The sequence below is a fragment of the Trichosurus vulpecula genome, chromosome 5 (assembly GCF_011100635.1).
Source record: "Trichosurus vulpecula isolate mTriVul1 chromosome 5, mTriVul1.pri, whole genome shotgun sequence".
NCBI lineage: Eukaryota > Metazoa > Chordata > Mammalia > Diprotodontia > Phalangeridae > Trichosurus > Trichosurus vulpecula.
Window position 1 is genome coordinate 158,798,183 of NC_050577.1, and position 15,675 is coordinate 158,813,857.

Sequence of the window (15,675 nt, forward strand, 5' to 3'; positions counted from 1 at the left end):
AGTGGTAGGCTTATGGCCAAGAGGAAATAAAGACTTCTAGTTCTAATGATATGTTATGAAAGGATAGCTACAAAGAGATTATCGAGAGAGATGCACATTGATGCTTTAAAACATGGCCCAATTGTTCTCCCTCAAAACACATTCTCGTATATGCAGTTCAATTCAACAAGTATTTATTAAGTGCTTACTATCTGTCAGCCACTGTGTTAGGTACTGGAAATTTAGAGATTAAAAATGAAAGTCTTGCTCCTGCAGAACTTTAATTTTCTACTTGGGGAAAACACTACCACCACTACCACCACCACCACCACACACTCACACAGAGAAATGTAAATACAAAATATATAGTAAGATGTTTCTAGGGAGGGCAATAGCTATCTCAAGTCTTGGGAGAGATCTAGACATACTTCTTTGTAGATGTAGCATTGGAGCTGGACTTTGAAGGAGGATAGGAACTATGAGTTAGAGGTGAAGAGAGAATACATTGTAGGCATAGGGAATAACCCATATGCAAAGGTACAGACATAAGAGATTAATTTTCCTGTATAATGAAAGGATTTGGTTGATTTGGACAGAATTTGTAGTGTTAAAGAGAGTAATGCACTGTCAGAAAAGGTAACATGAAATCATATTCCAAAGTGATTTAAATACCAAACAGAGGAGTTTATATTTTATTCTGGAGGAAAGAAGAAAAGTGAAGCTTGTCAAATTGGTGAATGGAATGATCAGATCTGCCCTGTCAGGATATCAGTTTGGATTGAAGAAGAGAGACTGGAGGCAGGGACACCAATTAGGAGGTTATTTCAAATGTTCAGGAAAGAGATGATTAAGGCCAAAAGTGGGATTGCCTATCTGAGTGAAGAGAAGGGAACAGATGAAAGCTATATTGTAGCAGTAGAATTAAGAACGCTTGGCAAGTGATTAGATATGAAGCTGAGGAAAAGGCAAAAATTAAGAATTAACACTATGATTGTGAAACCTGGGTTATTAAAAAAATAGTGATATAACTTCAACAGAAAAAGAGAAATTGGGAAGAGGGGAGGGATCTTATGGTGGGGAAAGGAGAAATGAGAGGCTAGGACATTTTTTTCAGTATATTCACACATATGGGGCGGGGCAAGACTGATGATCCTGACAAGGAAACTAAAATACTGCTATAGTGATAGGAAGAGAACTGAGAGAGAGAAAGGCCATAAAACCGAGGGAAGAGAGACTTTCTAGGAAGAGGTGGGTATTCAACAATATCAAATGATATAGAGATATCAAGAAGGAATGGGACTTTGTATATTGACATCATTTTGATAATTCTTAAACTCACAATTAGAAAAATATTATTGCACTTGGCAATCACCATGCATCTATCTTGAAAACCACAGTGCAAGTTAAGTGGTGAAATTGGGAGCCAGGCTACTAAGTAAGATCTGAGAAATGAAGTATGAGGTGACAAAATGACAGCATTAACTATAGATTACATTTTCTGGGATTTTAGCTATGAAGAAAAGGAGGAATGATGTGAGACAGTGGCTTGAGAGATTAGTATTGAGAGAGAGTATAGATTAGACTTTTTTGAAAGAATGGGAGAAATCAGGAAATATTTGGAAAACGTAGTGAAGGATAAGAAGAAGTAAAAATTTATTAAGAAAGAGAAGAAAATCAAAGGGTAAATTCCTGTGAGAAAAGAGAAGTAAGCAAGGATATAAGTAGGGGGGATATCATTTGCAAGGAAAGCCACCTCTTTCTCTAATATTGGAGCAAAGGAGAGAATAGGGGATTATGTTAAGGTTATATGGAATATGAAGGTTTTCCTTTGGAATTCTTGATTGTGTATATGTTATAACCTGTTCAAATCTGCCATGCTCCCTCCCACTGTCCACTGTATATGCATTTTTAATTCTTCAGAAACCGTTGTATTATTCCACATCTCACTAACATATAGCAGTATTGACAAAATATTGGCAAGAAAAATCGGGGCCTTTCTTTCCCTGGGAATGTTTCAGTCATTAAAAGACTTTTGCAATCTAACAGTCAAAGATAAAGTCTGCTCTTTTCCTCCTATTCAAATCTGAGTTCCACTCATCTATTGAAACTGCCTGTTCCAGATATAAATACTGATCAAAAAGTCTATAGTTTTTCTATCCAAATGTGCATCATAATCTGGGAAAGATATATTCTTAATTCACTTGTTCTTTTTCATACATATGATTGGAACTTTTTTAAGTGGTTACAAATCTCTTCCAGAAAGTTCTGAATTATTCTAGGGCTTGATGAAGCCTATGCAATGTCAACCACCAACAGAAACACGTGGAGCACCAAATTGTCAAGAGAGAAGGCATCTGTTTTGTGTTATTTTCACCTAACCTCTAATCATATTCTAATGAGGCAGCTAAGTGGTGCAGTTGATAGAGTGCTGCATCTGAAGTCAGGAAGACTCATCTTCCTGAGTTCAAATCTGGTCTCGGACATTTACTAGCTCCATGATCCTGGGCAAGTCACTTCACCTTGTTTACCTCAGTTATACTCATCTGTAAAAATGATCTGGAGAAGGAAATGGCAAACCACTTCAGTTATCTTTGCCAAGAAAGCCAAATGGGTTCATGAAAAGTTGGATGTGACTGAAAAGATTGAACAACAATGAAGCACATCCTGGATTCTAATGTTAGGGTTCAAATGTGGAACTATTTGTTAAATAGTAATCTTAATAGATTTGTCCTATTTTATTCCTATTTCCCCCTCATATTTTCATCCTTAAATGTCACAGCATAACTGTGCTTCCTACCAAACTTTCTTTAAACTAATTTTACTTAATGTTATTTCTCTTGGCGTTATGGTATGATCCTGCTCACAATCCTTTTCCTTCTTCATAAGATTATACATAGTAGTGTACATTCTAAATCACTGTTGTGCTGGCCACCATCTCTTTCAACCTGACAAGTAAATCAAATTACTGCTGAATCAGGAACTCTCTGATATACTTTGTTTTTGTGACAACACACTGAAAGGCAGTTTTGCTTCTCTTTGAAATTTTGTTCAATGCCAATGCCATTTCTGATGTGCATTTCTCATTTCTTATTTCTTATTACTTGTTTAAATAGTTCAGGGTTGAATGGTTTCAAATGAATATCATGTTTTATTATTATTATTCCTAGTGCTTTTTTTCTAATTATGACCATTGCTCTAACAAGAAAGGAATTTGACTGCACACAAGACAACTGAATGAGGGATAATTCCCATATTGATAATAACTATTTTCCTATATGCTAGACTATATTCATTCCCATTTTGTGGTGTTATTTGGTTCTCATCATATCTAGTGCCTACCAATTCTTTTCTTTAAGAAAATGTTCGTGAATCATGAACACTAAAAAAAATGCAAACCAGGGGCATTAAGGTTCTTATTCTAATTTTGTATATGTTAGCACTTGATTATGAGAAACTTACTTTATTATGGCAAATACAGTATAGCTTTCTTTTAGTCATAGACAAAATATATTTCTTTAAAATATTTCATTTTAACTCATGATATACAAATCTTTATGAAATAAATAAATTTGCAAATTTAAACTTCTTTGAAAAAGATTCAGGTTATCTTTTGGACTTCCCAATCCAAATCACTATCTGTAGCAAATGATCATGATGATTGCATCAAATATTACCTATTCTGAAGACTGTGATAGAGGTGACTTTGAATTGTGACCCCAATCAATTTTTCAGGGGAGCATATTCTTCACTGCAATTTTCTATATATTAACTTTTTGTTATTTGGCTTAAGGAAAGCACCAGGGAAACAACTTTCAGCCAAGCATATTACTCAATTATAAAAGAAACTTGATGCTCTTTGATAAGCTAAAAAAGTAGGAGAATATAAGCTTATAAAGCTTAATTGCCCATAAAGCATTTCTTATCCAATCTGCTCAGGAAACAGACTTGTTAGCTGAATTTAAAACAAACAAACAAACCTTAAAAACTTACAAATATAATTAGAATGATTTTGTAAGTCAGGAAATTACAGTGCCTTTGGGTATTAATTTTGAAAATTAATTGTCATAGCATTGTATTTGTTGTTCAGTTATTCCAGTCCTGTATGGCTCTTCATGACCCCTTTTGGGGGTTTTCTTGGCAAAGATACTGGAGTGGTTTACCATTTCCTTCTCCTGCTCATTTTACAGATAAGCAAACTGAGGCAAACAGGAGAAAGTAACTTGCCCAGAGTCACACAGTTAGTGTCTGAGGTCAGATATGAACTCAGAAAGTTTTCCTGACACCAGGCACAGCACTCTATCCACTCTACCACCTAGCTGCCCTAGCATTGTATACTGTATGGAATTTTTAACTGTATAATATACCCTTAATATAGCATCTTAAGACAAATTAAATCTAAAATATCAACTTGTTTTTCTGTGGTGTGCCTCTTTTTTAACTAAAAGAAGAGAGCAGAAAAAATTTAAACTCTCTTATAGAAGCATCTGCTTTGTTGATTTCCATACAAACAAGGCTTCAGTATGTGATGTCTAGTGCTTTAAGACATGCAGAAATATGGAAAGCTTTCTTATTTGTCTTAATATATCTATTAACATGTGGATATCTACAATACAATCCTCTAATGATCAGAAAGTTGAGATGACAACTCCTTTTTAAACTCAGCTTACGTACTACTTCCTACATAAAGACTTTGCTGCTAGTATTTCTTGCCTATTTGCTTTGCATATTTTTAATATACTTACGTACATATGTATTTTTCTTGATATAATATAAGAATGTAAGCTCCTTGAGGCCAGGAACTAACTTTTTACATCTTTGTATTCCCACTACCTGGCTCAGTGCCTGGTACAAAGCAGGCCCTTGATAAACACTTATGATTAATCTATTTTTGTTTATGGTAAGGAACTTTTCACCATGAATCTTGAAATATATTGTTCTTTGTTCTTCCCAAGAATTAAAAAAAAATATTGTTTGTTCTATGGTGTGTCTTAAAGTAAGGGCCTGGTATTTCTCTACAAACTTCATTAATGAAGAAGATGATGATAATATTATAGCACTTATATAACCCTTTGAAGTTTGGAAAATGATTTATTCATGCTTTATAACTAGGTCATAACAACTCTAAGGGGTAGTTAATAGCATTATCTTTATTTTACAAATAAGGAAACTGAGGCTGGCAAAGGTTAACTGGCTTGCCCAGTGTCACAGAGCTATTAAGCAGCTGAAGCAGAATTTGAATTTACCTAGCAGATAAACTATTGCTATTTTTGGCATTTATACATAGTTATTTCAGAATTTTTACTACTTAGTAGTTAAAGAAAGGTAGATAAATAATATACTTTCTTTTTCACAGGCTACAATTACAAGTAGAATTTTATAATAGAATATTATAATGGTCATATAATGATAACTTAGAATAATATCATAATAGAATAATTTATAATAGAATCATAGAATCTCAGAGACAAAAGAGACTTTGGCTAGCAGAAGTCTAATCCGCAAAAATAAATAGAACTTACCCTTTAATATACTTGACAAGAGGCCATGTAGTCTTTGAATACTTCTAAGGGAGGGAATATGTGTGTCATGGCAGCCACATTTTGTCAGCTCTAAACATTAGAGAGTTTTCCTAATATCAAACCAAAATTTGCCTCTTCGTAATTTCCATTCATTGACCCTAATTTTTCCCCTGGGGCCAAGCAGTAAAAGGTCATCCACATGACAGCCCTTGAAATACATGGGGAAAAAAGGATATGTCATGTCTTCCCTAATCATGCTTTCTCTTCTCCATGCAAAATATTCCAGGTTCTTTCTAACAATCCTTATCTTGTATAACTTTACCATCCATACATGACTATGTAATATAAAAATCAATTTTTGACAGAAACTCATTGATCTATATTCACAAATTGATTACTGATTACTATATCTTCAATGAAAATAAATTCAACTTGTAAATTAGAATGAGAGATCTCTAGAAGGAAAGAGACAGTCCTCCAACTCCCATTGCCTTTACACAAATTGACTCAAAGAAACAGCTGTGAACTCACATAGACCCAAGCTCATAACCTGGAAGCTTCTCAATAACCATACTCTTTGGCTTATATTCCTGTCCAATATTTTCCCTGAATTTAGTTCATGCTCTCATTTAGAGGCAACTGAGGCTACCAACATAAAGTTTGTAGGCAACATCCCCCATATGGAAGTGCCTGGCTCCCTCCCTTACTGTTCAGGAAACAATATCTTCTGAGACTTATAATAGCAGTTGATGAAGCCTCTAGATTCAATGCTAGTATAGTTCCTGGGTCCAGTTCATGTGAGCTGCCTTTATCTTGGCTCTCAGCCTTTGCTGCCTCCTGTTTACCAGCTTGTTCCTTTCAACATGGTCCTACAGGAGGCTGCTGCCATCTGTCCAGAGCTCTTCTCTTGCCTCAGGCAATTCTAACTACTTGTCTTTCAAACATCTCTCTGCCTCCACTTTTCCCAATCATCAATGGGAAGTCTTTCCTCTCTTCTTCACACCAATCCCTAATTAGTCCATTTCTACCACTGTTTCCAGATCCAACAGCATCATGGGAAGGTAACTTCCTTTCCTATAAATGCATGCACACTCCTGCCTCCCTCCTGCACATCTCCTCTCTGCAAGGATCAATAAAGAAAATGGATGAGGAACTCTACATTCCAACAACTCTCATATTTCCTTGCTACAACCACATCTATCCCTTCCTTCCCTTCTTTTCCTCCTCCCTCAGATTGTATATGAGGTTGTGAGCATATAGTGTAAGTTGACTATCAACCAAGCATTTTCGTTCAATTACAGAAAAAACCAGCTCTTTTTCAACAATCTGGAAAATTAGTTCTGAGTGTAGAACTTTATATAACAGGAATTTGCCATCTGAAAAACATTGTATGAAAAAGCAATAGCTCTAACTATGTAGTCTACTTTTTCCCCACCCCCTTTTTCCATTTAGGCTTTTAGTTCTTTTTTTTTGCTTCATAGCAAATCAGCAATTCCCTTACTCAGAGTATTTTTCCCAACATCAGACAATCAATCCATCAACAATTTAGGAAATACTTAAGTTAAGATAGATACTGTGGTAGGCGCTGGGAGTACAACCCATTTAGAGGTGGGAGGCTTGAGAGTTTTTTGGTACCTTAAATAGCAAATAGCCTACTCTTTGATTCCAGCTGGCAAGTTCACCTCCACATCAGCTTCACCACTCTCTGTACAAAAAAATGTAACATGTTCTAGTAGTGTGGGCATGTTACCATTAAGGAATGAATAATGGCAACTGTCATCTTCAACTATAAGTTTGCTTTGCAGTTGACGTTTTAGCAAGAGGCTAAATGCTCAAGGTAGAATTTTCTGTGGATTACAAAGTGCATATGATATGAAACAAAGTGTCATTTGCACTAGAGAGCTTGAATATTGATTTTCCAAATTCTCTGCTATATAGTAATCCTCATTCTTCACATTCACAAAATAAAGCACTATCACTTTTGACTGATTCCAACTCTAGATGGAAACAAACCCATAAAGTGGGTTTGTTTTATGAAATGCCACAAAGATCCTGCTGCAAAATCAAGTTAGATTCATATAATGGTAAAATAATATCCGCTTAAACTTTATATAGTGTCTAGGGAAGATGGATAATGCAAGCCATTAAAACTGAAAGGCAAAAATAAAATCATAGATATATCTAGAGTACTTTTTTAACAGAAACACATTTTTATGAAGTTCTACAGTAATGCACATCAAGCATTACCATTCTTATTCAATAATTTTATGTAACAGCAATTATATACACAAAGATATAGGAGAATAAATGAACAAACAAAAAAAAATAAGGTCAAGTAATAATAAAATAGCAAATTCCAAAATGTCACCAAGTAATCCATCCAAGACCTTCCATTTCCATGTGAAAAAGCAAAGTCCCAAAGAAATTAAGTGATATAATTATTGATAACAATTTAATAATAATGATGATGATTCTCTATAAGGGACATTTATATAGAGCTTTGAGGTTTGCAAAGCACTTTGCAAATTTATCTCATTTTGTCCTCAGAACAACCCCGGAAGGTAAATATTCTTATTCATACCTTTCAGATGAGGAAACTGAGGAATACTGAAATTAAGTTACTTCCCCAAGTTTACATGGCTACTAAGTGTCTGAGGCCGAATTTGAACTCAAGTCTCCCTGCCTCCAGGCCTAGGCTATGAAGCTACAAGTCTTGTGCTCTTTATATTAAACAAGGCCTTTAGTAAACATATTTTTAAAATAAACTTTCCACAGTAAAATAACTTCTGAATTTCAGTTTATTATTCCCACATAATCATAAATTATGAGTATGAATGGTGGACACAAATTTCTCTTCATTTCTATTTCTTTCTGTGCTTCTGTCTTTTTAGCACATTCCTTCACAGTACACCCTACTACCCCCCACACATATGAAAATAGAAGAAACAGCAATTATTAGAAATCACAAATACTTAGGGACTGGTGTAATAGATGATTTGCACGTTATTAGGTAACAAAATGCTACACATCTACTTGAGGTAATTTTGTCAATGTGAAAAAGAGTAATCTCAAATTTGAATGAAATCTTTTCTTTTCTCCAGTTAGTCAATAAATATTTATTAAGTGCCTACTGTGTACCATGTACTGTACTAATTACTGGAGACACAAAGAAAGGCAAAAGCCAGTCGCTTTGAACAAAAGTTGGCTTCATTTCAAATTTTCTAGCTCCCTACTTTTGAATAAGGATCTATTTGAAAATGATGCAAAAAGTTCTAATACTTTTAGTTCCACATATATGAGACTTCTAGTCCCATGTACTAAATGATGGTCAAAAGTTTCAATCATATCTGAAGAATTTCAAATATGCTTGTAAAATCTTAACCATTTTGGTTATAATTCGCTTGTCTCTCCTGAATTGGTAGGAGAAAACATAGTCCCCCAAGCTTGCAAACTAGGTCTCATTCTCAACCTCTCAACAACATCTCCCATCCTTCCTCCATATCCAATCTGTTGCCAAGACCTATTTTTTTTTGCAACACCTCTCCAATAAAACCCTGTCTCTCCTCTGACAATTCTACCATCTTGGTACAGACCCTTATCATCTTGCAATAGCCTGCTGGTTGGTCTGTTTAAAGTCTCTTCTTAATCCAATCCAACCTCCATTTAGCTATCAAAGTGATTTTCCCAAAGCACACGTCTGACCACATCACAACACTGACTCAGTAAATTCCAGTGACTCCCTATCACTGACACAATCAAATAGAAAAATCCTCCATTTGGTGTTCAAAGTCATTCAAAACCTATCTCCATTCTCTACCCCTCTCCACTTTTCCAGTTTTCTTATACCTTATATCCCTCCCATCCCCCTAACTCCAAGTACTCTTTGAACCACTGATACTGGCCTCCTTGGTGTTCTACAAGCAATAAACTTCATTTCTTGGCTCTGGGCATTTTCTCAGGCTGTCCTCTTTTCTTGGAATGTGTGCCTTCCTTATTTCTACCTCCTGGCTTCCTCAATCCAAGTCCCAAATAAAATTTCACTTTTCACCAGGAGCCTTTCCCAATGTCTCTTAATTCTGGTGCCTTTCCTAAATCAATTATTTCTTATTTTTCCTATATATAGATTATTTGTACATATGTGTTTGCTTGTTGTCTCCCCCATTAATTTGTCAGTTTCTTGAAGGTGAAGATTGTCTTTTGCCTCTTTATATCCCCAGCACTTAGTACAGTGTCTGTCACATAGTAGGTACTTAATAAATGGTTACTGATCAACTTAATATCTATAGTTCATCTCTACTTCCTGAAATTAAATTAAAATTGTTGTAATCTACAATGTGGCTAAGCAAAGGCCAACTATATTTCCATTTGAACTACTCAGTATTATATTTAAACAGATAATTTCCATATATTATACTTCTTCGCTGTCAGGTATATAGAGTTGGAATTCATTTTGCAATCTCTCAGGCTGAAAAGCAGTGAGAACGTGAGCAGTGACAGACAGTATCCATCAAACTTCTTGTCTCACAGCTGATTTGTGTTCTAACATTTGCCATAAGCAATTTCTTTTTAGACCATGTCAACAAGAAACAGATCACAGCATACAAGTCTTAACATGCTGTCTAATTCAGTGCAGCTAATCTGCATTCTCAAATGACAAAGGAAGAGAATAGAAACCGATGGATAATAGAATTAAGCAACTCTAACTTCAGATTATTCATTTTAGCTGTTTAGATCTGGCCTTGCTTATTTGGTCCAAGATGTTGTGTATTATTAACACCCTATCAGTTATCTCTTCCTACTTACATGCTTTACAGCTAGTTAAGAATTAAAAGATTTGCACGAAGACTGTTTCTAGGTTCATTTCTATCATCATAGGAACTGTCCTCCTCTCAGCATCTTCCCATTGTCACCAAACCAATATGATAACCAGACAGATGGATTCAAACATACCCATTCTGCTAAGATGATGTTAAGTTTTATTTTGAGGGGAAAAAAGGTGTGTTAGGGGAAAAACACAAGTAAGTTTCCTTTTAACCATGAAGTATAACAGAGAAAAAATATAGAAATAACCACTAAAGTATAAAAAAGGCATCTGAGATGACTAATATTTGTTATTGAGAACCAAAAGCTGGTATATTGTGTGCTTCATGAGTGCAAAAGGAGGCTAATTTTACTACCAGGTAGCAATTGGAAATCAACACCTAATGTTTTCAGAATCCAGATAAATTGTTCTAAAAGGAAAAAAAAAGAAATACATATTTAATGGACCATTAAGTACATCCTGTAAAGTTCATCATAACTTGAAGATTCTAAAGATATAATGAGGCAGATTATGCTCTAAAACTAGAAGAATCAATAAGTACCTAGCATTTTTTTTACCTCCTAAGTTGCCATGTATTTATGGATGTTGTAATGTTAATAGCAATTTGCTTCTTCTTGGTCCCTATGGAAATATCAGTCAATAGCCCAATCCAAAATATTTTGGAAATTTTTTCACAAGCACAAACACCTTGGAATAACTAGATTTGTCCAAATAAAACAAGACTTTCAAATAGCTGACAAACCACCAAAATGAAAAAAAAAAAGAAATTGAAAACAGAATATAGTGATATTATCAGTAGAAATTTTAAAAATCCAATACAGAACCCTTTGATTAAGTAAATAAATACCTAACACAAAGTAAACAACATGCCACTAAAACTCATATATCAAATTAATGATATATATAATTTGTATATAAATTCTTCATTTCTGGAATTTTAACTTAATTTTTTCTTACCTTCAATTAGTTTTCCTGTCTGCTCTGCACTTCCACCAGGGAGGATCTTGGCAATATAGGCTCCAATTTCTCCACTGCTTCCTGGGATTTCTTTGCCACCTACTATTCTGATTCCTAACCCATTACCTATTTAAAAAAATAGATATTGGAAACTGTAAGAATTAAAGCAACACATCAGAGTGATAATGAATAAAGCTCCTTGAATTTAGACATTAACAGTAATCCAATGTATATACATAGTACATAAACCATTCTAATACAACAGGCATTTATTGAGCTCTGATTACATGCAAGACACTATCTTATACAGGGATCTATATACACATAAGTTAGAATTAGATACCATGAAAATATTTTGTCATTATTTCAATTACTTTGGGATATGTTGATGGAATTTTGTGGGCATTTCCACAGTCCACAGGCAGCTGGGTAGTAGGTCTACATTAAAAATGAACAATCAATTTTTGATCCTGTCTGAATCTAAATGCATAACATAGGTGGGCAATCAAGGAGAAATAAGTCTGATTTGATAGATTCCAGGTCCAACCTCTTTAAAATTAGTGTATTTATACTTGTGTCATTCTTAGGGGATTCCATAAAGGTAAAATCTAGCAGCAAATTTTTTGAAGGTGATGCTTGTAGTCCTATTAGGAAGGATAATTATTCACAAATGCCAGCCAGCTTTTACAAAAACTGTTCTCCTCTAAAAATGTTAATTAAGGAGTTGCTACAACTAGGAAAATTATATAATATTCACTTTATATGTCTGTGAAACTCAATTACTTCTCATTTTATTAGCAAGGGAAAATAACTAATAATAAAAGCTAGTATGCACATAGCACTATATGATTTACAAAGCACTTTAAATGTTATTTCATTTGATCTGTACAACAACTCTGTGAGTTACATGCCATTATTATCCCCATTTTACAGGTGAGGAAACTGAAACAGAGAGAAGTTAAATGACTTGCTCAGGATCACAAAGCTAGTAAAAATCTGAGGCAGGATTGGAACCCAGATCTTGCCTTCAAGTCCTACTCTCAATCTGCTGTACTACAAAGCTACCTCATGAATATGATAAGCTTATTAATTTAAATATGTAAATGCATGTGGTTAATCATAAATATATAAATACAATTACAATTCATGAATTTTTCTAATAATTGTTTCCCCATTATCAATATTAGTTCAAGTTTAGTTGTTTTCATGGCACTTATTTCAAGGCAGTCTAACATATTCTTCTTAAAGATATTTAATTCTTTATATTATATCTGAAGGAATATAATGGAACTGGACTAGAGGTAAGCACAAGTAGCAGATCAGACATAGGTTAGAGAAAAGAAATGTTTGCAACTGGACACTATTTCCTATAGGGCACATATTATTAAATTGTCAGCTTTGTTTTCAAGGTCATTCTTTAATCTTAGCAAATAATTTACAATTATATATAGGATTGCAGTTACATGATTTATTTTTATTACAAAATTTAAATAGTAATTAAATTTGAAAACATTAGAAGACAGTATTTAAATGGCAGCAAAGATGCCAAAGGTACCTATATCCAAAATATGAACATTCTATCTTCTTTGTACAAAATATCTGGCTTGCCTCAGTTATAACAATAAGGAAGATTAATGTTATATGTCTTTAAAATCTCAACGTGCTTTATATCTGTTGGTTGATCTTCACCCCATTTGATTCTTGCTATACTCTGTGAGATAGGTCAATACCAGTATTATTATTATTATTGCTTCCATTGTACAGATGAAGAAACTGAAGCTCAGAGAAATGACTTACCTAAGGTTACATAGGTAGTAAATGGCAGAGCTACGATTTGAACCCTGGTCTCCCAATTCCATAACCATATTTTTCAACAAGTAAATTAAAAATACTGTTTGGTTGCTTTAAAACAATTAATCTTTTAAAGGCTTATTTTTCCCAAATTAAAATAAATATTGTAATTAATGACAAATAAATCCCTATATATAATTGTTTGTGGCAAAATCAGAAAATATGTCAGTATGGAATTAGAGAATTTGTAGGGATTTGAAAAGATGTTAGAAAGACAAGACTTGAGGGTTAAGTGAAGGAAGAAATGATAGCTTGGGTTGGGAGAGAGGAGTGGCAATAGAGTTGTTTTCCTTCTCCAAAGGGGGCAAAACTGAGAGTAGACAACGAGGGTGGAGAATTCACTGCCCTCCAATCCAACCCATTACACTTATACACAGAACTATTCTTAGGAAGTTTTTCCTAACATCAAGCTAAAACATGCCTCTTGGTAATTCCCAACTATTGCTCTCAGTTGTTCTCTCTAGAGTCAAGAATTCAAATCCCTTTTCATATTCCAGTTCTTCAGATTATGAAAATGAATTCCAAGAAATTTTAGAAGACATAGATGTACTTGCACAGAGCAACTTAGATGATGTTCACTACAAGGTAAAGAAAAACAGCATTGAACAACCTTCAAACTCTGATTAAAACACTAACCCATTGTGGCTTCAGATGAATAACCAATAGTCAAATTGTCTCCTGTATCTTAGCAGAGAGATGGTACAGTGTAGGTGCAGAGTGAGGCATATATTTTTAGAAGTGGCTATTGTGTGGATTTGCGTTGTTTGACCTGTTAAAAAGGGAGGGATATGGTAGTGGAGGGGGGAAAGGTAGTCACTGGGGAGTAACAGGAATTCAAAAAGAAAATAGTATTGATAAACCATTTCAAGTTAGTCCTTCAATTACTTGATGGCTTTATGTATGGTCTGATACACTGATACTGGTACTTACATATGCAGAAATATTTATAGCCATTTTAGTAGGAAAAAAACTAGATGCACTGTGATTGTAAATCAGTTGGAAAGTAATTGAATAAACTGTGATTACAAAACATAATGAATACTATTACACCATAATAAATAGTGAACATAAAGATTTGGAGGTACTTGGGAAGACAAACACAGAGGAAAGTATGCAGAAACAGTTGCTCAATTGGCATAATTGCCAAATAATGTAAAGGAAAATTTTGAAAGGTTAAAATTCTAATCATTACAGTCACTAATTGTGACTTTGGATCACAATGAATCATGCCTCCTGGCTTTTATCATTAACATGGTAGACAATAGGTGGAGAACAAGATATGCAGTATTAAACATGGCCACTGTTTGGATTGATTTTCTTGATTATACTTATTACAAGGTAAAAGTTATATTGCTAAAGTGTAGGAGGCACATCATGAAATGACAAATATTTTTTAAAAGACCATCAATAAAGCTTGGAAAAATGAAAAAAAAATCCCCATAGAGACACATAAAACTCCAGTAAGCCCAGTAGTTTAAACGAGCTGTAATTACTAGTGCATAAATTATGATATGATATGCTTTTCCAGCTGCCAGTGTTGATTCTATAAATTAGAGCTTCTAAAAAGAGAAATATTTTACTAATCTAATGGCCAGTTGGGAACTCTAAAGCCTTTTTTCCGTATCTGGACAAAACTCACCATGAATGTGGTAGAATGATGTTATTCATGTGCAGAACATTTAATAAAACACATAGACCCTTTTTAACAGCAACCACACATATGTAACATTTGTTCTCATGTTTATAGGGATGCTAAAATATCCATGTAGAAGAAAAACCTTGTGACCTAACTAATAATACATTGGGATATAAGGGTTATTGCAGAGGTGTTGGTCTGATGTGGCAATAAATACTTATTCTCCAATAAGAGATATCTCTTGAAAATCAGTTGTACTAGGTAGCTAAGAAACTAGAGCCAGATTTCTTTCCTAACTCCTTCCTTGTAGAGACTGCAGAAATGAGCAGGAAAGGAAAACATTCAAAGCTTAGCAAAGATGACATTAAGGTGCAGTTGTCCAAGACAGCTAAAACAAAAGAAAATGATAAGGGCTGATGTGGTTAGGCTGGTGGTGTTAGGAACAGAAATCTAACAAGTTCCTTAAACTCAGCCTTTCCCTGTGTCTAGAATATACTCCCTCCTCCCCTTTGCCTCTTAAAATGCCTAGCTTCCTTCAAGGCTTAGCTCATAGGTCACTTCTGGGGAAAACACATTAACATTCTTTTCCTCTTCAGATTAACTTGTATTTACTTATATGTCTGTAGGTTACATCCCTCAAGAGAATGTAAGTTCCATGACAGCCAAATGTTTGTCACTGTCTTTCTCTCCCCAGTGCCTACCATTGTATCTTTCCTCATGCATAGTAGATGCCTAAGAAATGATTGCTGAATTTAATTTAATCCAGCTCCTTCTTGAGATTTCCTTATTTCTATGAACGAAATTATCATTCTTCCAGTCACCCTGGTTAGAAAATGTCAGTTCACCTTTGTCTCCCTCTTTCCTTCTGTCATCTTATCAATAATCAGTCACCAAATCCTGTCTGTTCTTCT

The 15,675-nt window shown here is 34.4% G+C and overlaps 1 protein-coding gene across 1 annotated transcript in view; it reads right to left on the reverse strand.

The window, feature by feature from the left end:
- Window positions 1–15,675, reverse strand: part of PCLO (piccolo presynaptic cytomatrix protein) — a 328,283-nt gene that overhangs the window by 165,752 nt on the left and 146,856 nt on the right. Inside the window, exon 7 of the mRNA XM_036760651.1 lies at window positions 11,278–11,403. Coding sequence (XP_036616546.1) covers window positions 11,278–11,403 — 126 coding nt within the window. The remainder of the gene's footprint in view (window positions 1–11,277; window positions 11,404–15,675) is intronic.